The sequence below is a fragment of the Cyprinodon variegatus genome, unplaced genomic scaffold, assembly GCF_000732505.1.
Source record: "Cyprinodon variegatus isolate N-32 unplaced genomic scaffold, C_variegatus-1.0 Scaffold1256, whole genome shotgun sequence".
Taxonomy (NCBI): domain Eukaryota; kingdom Metazoa; phylum Chordata; class Actinopteri; order Cyprinodontiformes; family Cyprinodontidae; genus Cyprinodon; species Cyprinodon variegatus.
Window position 1 is genome coordinate 99,137 of NW_015151709.1, and position 7,103 is coordinate 106,239.

Consider the following 7,103-nt stretch of genomic DNA (forward strand, 5'->3'; position numbering starts at 1 on the left):
GTAATTCAGTATTTTTTAAGTTTACAGGTGTGTATCTGCATGCGTCAGATAATGAACTCAAGCCTACATTACCGTGTTAACATGCTTTTCAATCCTTCCTGCACATTCTTTTCAAACTAAACTTTGCTTTAAACTGTTGTGTGCTTGGAAAAATATAAATTGTAATGTTAAAAATGTAAAAAAAAACTTGAAAGGTTAAAAACTTACACTACTACTACTCACCAATTTATCATGTTTAGCTCTATAACATTTAAATGCACCACTCCAATGTCTAAGAGAAAAAAAATGTATGAACATTTTTTAACGTATGACCGCTGTACAGAAGACTACCATATGATAGAAATACTTACACAGTGCGCATACAGTTATTATTATTATTATTATCCTAATCCCTGACTGATCATTTTTAATCTAGCGTGTATTATAGTATAGATTAAATTCATCATCCAGCTGCTGCTCTGCAGAATTCTCTCCCCAAGAGCTGAATCCTGGTCGTCTGGCCCTATAACCCTTACATTTTTTTGCCTTGTTGTTTTTTAGCCTGCCAAGTCGAAAAAAATTTGTCTGATTCGCACCAATTCCCGGACAAAAATCACGGCATCACGCGGCTTTTTCAAATCACGCGAGAATGTTTACAAAACAACAAAAATGGCGCCGGCAACGCTTCTGGGTCGTTTTCAGCGAATATCGGTGATTTTAAAGTAATTTTGAGTGATATATATATTTTTTTGCGATCATTGCACTTGCCCAGCGGGCAAATGCAATGAAATTGGTACTCGATCGGGCGATCGGGCAATGGTTAACATCGAGCCCTGATTGGGCTTGTTGCAAGTGATCTAAAAAGATTACCGAGCAAATGTGAAAAAGTACAAAACTGTTTGGTTTTGCCATTTAGAATGAGCAGATTCCATGTTCTACTGACAGTTTGAGAGTGGATGTAAAAGAAAGATGAGGTATAAAGCTATGGAGATGCAGGTAATGTGAGAATGATTTAAAAAGATAACAATGCTAACACTTAACAATATCAAAGTGCTATGAAAAAGAGTAAAACACATAACAGTGCTTTTTGCATGGTTATCCTTTAATCAAAGTAGAAAAAATGCAGGCTCTTTTGATATTCTATTTTTAATAAATATGCCACAATAATTAAGTTCAGTTTTTTTCCCCGTTTGGTTTGATTGTGAAAGGATCATCTGCAGTAATATTGCATTATTCTGTGCCGGCCTGAGTAGATGTTCTTTCTTTATTATTATTACTATACCACAAATATTATTTTTGTCAGTCCAAATAGGTTTGAGCACAGAGTATCTCTCCATTCTCTGCCATTGTACCAATGCTTCCTTTGAGGCCACTGATGGTAGACATTTGGCCTCTAAGTTTAAACATTCAAACTCCAACTGCATTTGTGTTTCCTATTGGGAAAATCTCTTTGCATATGCTTTATTGACCTTGGCCCTGATGGCTGCTCTGATTACTCTTTTCATTCACCTACCTATCTCCCCCCCAATTCTCATTACCTCTCATCTGATCCACCTGCTTCAGCCTCTATTTAACCAGCCTTCAGACCAGTCATCAGAGCCAGATTATTCAGGCCTATGCTGAGAGTTCTCTAGCATACCTATGTTTCTGCTTGCCTGACCCGTTCTGCCTCTGGACCACTGATCCCGCCTGACCCTATTCTGATCTGTGTGCCTGACCTGTCTTTGGGCTCCTGCTGGATTTCTGCCTGTCTATAACCGAACCTAGAACTGATTCTTCACATCGTTCTGGTTTTCCCGTCAGCACCTCTTCAGAACTCTGATTTCCTGGCTCTAACTTCCAAGCACTTCCTCGACACCGGCTTTGGCTTTGCCTTTTGAATTATCCTACCTTTGTCTGCTCGGTTCTAATCTCTTATTCTCCGACCTACGGGACTTCAGCGTCTAGGACTCTCTGTGTGGCGCCTCTTGTTGGCAGCCGACCAGCTAAAACCAAGCTCATCCTCTGTGCACAGACTGAACTATAAGACAAGGTTTGTGACTAAAACGTTCATTATCATCCTCCCCAGATAGACGTGGTCTCTAACATTACTTCCTGCAGAGGTTCCTGCCTTAGATACAGACACCGATCACTGCAGTTCCGTTTCTAATAAACTCTTTGAAAAATCTGTCTGTCTACCTTAAATACTGGGTCGTACTGTTCTGAGTGTGACACATGATTTGCAAATTAAGATTTGCGCAAGCTTTCTGAAGAATTGCAAATTGCTTTTCACCTTCTTTGAACATCTGCTCTGACATGTTTGCGCCTGTTTTAAGACACACAAAAACTCCAAAGATCAGGCCCACAGTCTTAACTGATCTGTTATAGGTCTGTGCTTCCTTGAAACTGGAGAATGGAGCCAAGAGGATTTATGCTGGTATTCTGTTTTCATTTCTTTTTCTGCAGACAGAGCTAGAACAATGACCAGCAGAAGGAATTCAGCACTTGTAGCTTGTAACATTTTTTCTGCCTTTATTAGATTAAAAAGATTATTTCTGATGGAGTGATTTTATAGAGTTTGGCAATTACTGTGTGTAAACGTAAAGAGCGTGAGAACTATTTCACTGAAAGAGGAAAAAATAGGTTCCATTATTAAAGGGATCATGCTTCTCTGTAACAAATGCAAATGTGTTTTGGTTTGATCATTATGGCTACATGCACAAACAACATTCACAGATTTTAATTTGAAAACTAAGTCAATCAGATTAAATTTTCATGCATTTATTTTCAAAGGTCCCATTTTATGTTACATTTTAAAATAAAATATATTAACAATGAGGCCCCCAGAGCATGTTTTATCCACTCAGATTAGACAGACAATGTGTACCAGGAACCTCCTCATTCAGTCATCATCGAAATAGCTCTTTTGGCTTTCTATGCCCCCGCTTCCCAAAAGCCCCACCCACACAAACCGTAACCATGGCAATCAGTCAGAGTTCGTAAAGATGGCAGCTAAGAGCACAGAATAATACAAAAGGCCTGAGCCCGACCAATGGGCTGGCACTGACCACAGCCAGATAAGATCCAGACAAGGAAAAAAGTGCAAGTTTAGGAGCGAACAACAAAAGTCCTGATGTTAGTCCCGTAGAAAATCCTTATGTTGAGTAAAAAGATGTGTGAGTCAGAAGGCCTACAAAGCTTATTGGGTTCCACTGGTTCCTGCAGGAGGAAATTCCATCAAACTACTTTGAAAAGAAAAACCAAACTAAACTGACCTAAGTTACAAAGCATAAAGGCAATTCCCAAAAAAGTAAAAAAAAAAACAATGCACTGGACTTTGTTGTTTCCAAGTTTGTTTCTCTTTCCATCCAGGAAGCTTTTTCAATTCAAATGTCACAAATAGAGTTGTGTTTGGATCCAAACACAAAATCCAAATTGTATAATTTCAAACCAAACAAGACCCTTAAACACAAACTAGTGCATCCTAAGGACCAAACCCCGAGACCAAATATGAGCGGTGTGGTATATGCAGTTCAATGCAATGAGGAATGCTCTGATCTTTATATTGGTGAAACCAAACAACCTCTCTACAGACGCATGACCCCATACAGAAGAGCGCCCTCCTCGGGACAAGATTCAGCAGTACATCTAGACCTTATGGACAAAGGACATTCTTTCGAGGACCAGATGTTCACATTTTGGACAAAAAAAAATAGGTGGTTTGAGGCGGGCGTGAAGGAAGTCATCTATATTAAGAAACAGATTTCAGATTTCAGCTTTCAAACACCTACAATGCAGTGATAGAGCTGATCCCTTCCCGCTATCATCGCAACCCAAAACCCTGTACAGGGAAACAGAAGACATCCCCTATTCAGCCAGGCCAACAATTCCCTTTAACTCCCCCTTTCAGAGACATAAACAGGTATGGGGCATTGTTGGCCAACAAAAGAAGCCAAATGACCCCCATTCAAAAGGGGGTGGACCTGTTCGTCAGTTTCACTTTGCATGTTGTCTAAACAAAAACAAGGCTTTGTTGGGCTGCTGTATAAAGCATTGAACTCAACGCTATTTCTGACATTTTGAATTGAAAAAGCTTTATTGTGGCCTGATTCTAGTCATCCCAGCTCGCCTGAAACAGAATTGTGAAATTTGTCTTTTTCTCTTTGATATCTGGGGCCTCCCACATAAAGAGTGTGAAGTTTTCACGATAATTTCACTCTAAATGTTGTTGGTAGGGAGAAACTTGTGCCCCCTTAAGCAGTGCAACAGCTGCATGTCATGATCTGGCATGTTTGCTCTTCCTTAATTGGTTATTTCTTTCACCTGTCTTTTTCCTCCCTGCTGTAATTATCATTTATTCTTCTCACATGTTTCCTTTGGTTTATATTCTGTTCAGCCTGAGCATTTGGGGCCAGATAATTATTTGCTTTTTGTCAGCTATACATTTGTTTTCCTGTAAGTATGAGTGTTTTCAGTTTTATTCCACGGTTCATGGATCATGGCAACCAGTGGAAAGAGGGTTTTTGTGTCTGTCTCGTCGCCTGATCGTCCACTGTTCCTCCCCTGCTGAGTCCTTTGGGTTTTTGGTTCTTTACGCAGGGAGGTTCAGTTTTTATCTCTGTAAGCCTGGCTCCAAGGAGGAGACCAGTTTAAAGGTCCTGCATCAAGTTCTGGTTCCACGTCCTGTCTCTGCTACCCTCTAACACTGAGCCTGCCCGTCAGCACCTGATCCTGTCTGCTCCTGTGCGTGACCGCCTGGTCACGCTTCCGGACCCTGTCAGACTCTGAACCCGCCTGGGAGCTCTCTGATGCCTGGAAACCTGGACCCTGCCACCTGTCTGTTCCTGCTTGATCCCTGACCAGGATCTGTTTCCTGCTAATCCTCCGGAGCTGCAGCACCAGGGAAACACTCTGGCTGTCAGCCCATTGGCTGAATCATGCCCCCTTCAAGGGTGATGGACTAACCTGCTAAACCAGGTAAGTGACTCACTGAGCTCATCTTCTTCTGCAGATGATCATGGTGACTTACCTGTGTTTCTCCTACAGAGTGTTGGTGATTCGGCGGTACCCCACGCTCCCTGCAGCATCCGCGAGCCGCAGTTCCTAGCAGCTCCACTTTAGTTTTAGTTTTGTTTGTTTTCATTTAATAAACGTTTTTAACTTTCCTACTGACTGCCACACCTTGAATATTGGCCCCATCTGTCCTGTTTCTCGACACTACAGCAGTTTATGGATGTTTGGTTGCTTTAAACTTGATCCAGCCCTCTGATGATTCATATGCATTGTATGCCTCTCGGCACACAGACTGATGAATATTTTCAGGGAAATTTTATTTTTGTACATGCTGAGCTATACGTGAAACATGGCGATGTAGGTTTTTTAATTTAACATGAGGCTTCTGGTTTCACCTTGCAATGGCCCAATTTTAGAATGGGCTGCTTCTACCTGATACTGCTCATCTTTATGGTTGCGTTCACACTGCAGGCCTTAATGCATAATTTAGATTTTTTTTTTGTGAAATCCGATTTTTTTTTGCGTTGCTGTTCACATTTCCAAATATATGCGACTTGTATGTGATCTCCTGTGTGAACTGCATTCATACAACAGTTAAGTGTCAAGCATGCATAGTAGAAGATATAATGACGTCACAAGCAAGCATGCTCTGTGTTTAGGGAAGTAAACATGGATGGTAGATCTGGAGCACATCTAGCGATCTTTTCCAACCTTAAAAACACAATCTTTTCAATATGGTTAAATATAAATACTGCTCCCTGCATTATCATCTGCCATGATTGCTTTTCTGCATCACAAGACATAGAATAGTGACCTTTGTCTGGTATTAATGACGTTCGGGTCGGATGAATGCGACCTGGCCGTTCAACACAGGTTGCATTTAAAAAGATCAGATTCATATCTGATTCAGGACCACAGAGCCAAGTGTCCTGGATTGCATTGGAAAAAAACGGATCTGTGTTGTTCAGACAGATCCAGGTAGCATATGGGCAAAAAAAAAATCGCATTTGGGTCACTTCAGGCTGCTGTGTGCATGTAGCCTATTACTCACAAATAAATTAACTTTATTTGTTGAAAAACTGTATAAAACATGTCTAATAGTGCAGTCTACATGTCTCAGGCATTATTTTAACAATTTAAATCACATTTGTTACAATTCTTTGTGTCTTACAGTCAACTGCCTGCTTGTGGTCTTTGTCGGGTTAAAAAGTGGAAACTGAATCTGTTTTTTGCTATTGGCTTAAACTGGAATGTGACCTCGCCAAGGGAGAACTGACATCAGCAGCTCTAATCTGGGCCGGGTTGGTTCACTTAGGGATTGAAAATAAATCTAATGCTTTTCTTATAATGAAAAATGAAAACAAATGATGATTTCTTTCATTCTAAAAAAAAAATTTGAAAATAGATCAAAACTGGGCAAAATCGGTGCATCCCACCTTTCTTTTCTAGTGATAATGATTCGACATTAGGTCTAGGTTTTTATTTTTAGAGGATAGAAAATGCAACGTCTAGTTGAATTCTTAAGTCTGAGAGAAGAACAAAAAACCCAAGGCTAGAAAACAGCAATGGCTTACCTCAGGAAGTAGGTATTTCCTTAGCAGGTTCACAATGATTACACTTGGTGGAAGAGGCTCATTGGGGTTATTGCAAAGCTCGGAGGAACCAATCTTAAAGTCCACCTGCATCTTCTCCATCCCATTGAAAAGGAAAAGCACATCCTTGGCTTGCTCTCCATCTCCACTGAGAAATGGATGGTTTTTCAAATGAAGGTACTTCCTGTCAACCAAACCATTTAAAGAAACAGCCCTGTTGAAGAGAGAATGAGAGAAAGTTACTAAACTCAGTCTAGTAAGAATGCACTAGATAATCAGTTTTACCACAATAACATAAGCTTCTTTTGATAAAACACCAACAGGAGGAAGAGGGACGACCAGCTGTGGCAGAACACCAAAGGATTCTGAGAAAGGGGGAATGATCTGAACCAGCTCCTCAGCAGGTTTCATAAAACAACCAGCCCTCTCTACCCTGTGACTCCATCCTGGAGAGAAATATCAGCTGTGATAAACATCTTTGTTTATAGATGTTGGAGAATGGCCTGTTTTTCAGTGTAGTCCTGTTTCTCTGACTGTGAC

At 40.6% G+C, this 7,103-nt stretch overlaps 1 protein-coding gene across 1 annotated transcript in view; it reads right to left on the reverse strand.

Annotated features, from left to right (window-relative positions):
• Window positions 1-7,103, reverse strand: part of nlrx1 (NLR family member X1) — a 49,559-nt gene that overhangs the window by 23,907 nt on the left and 18,549 nt on the right. Inside the window, exon 5 of the mRNA XM_015401762.1 lies at window positions 6,546-6,777. Within this exon, the coding sequence (XP_015257248.1) occupies window positions 6,546-6,777 (232 nt within the window). The remainder of the gene's footprint in view (window positions 1-6,545; window positions 6,778-7,103) is intronic.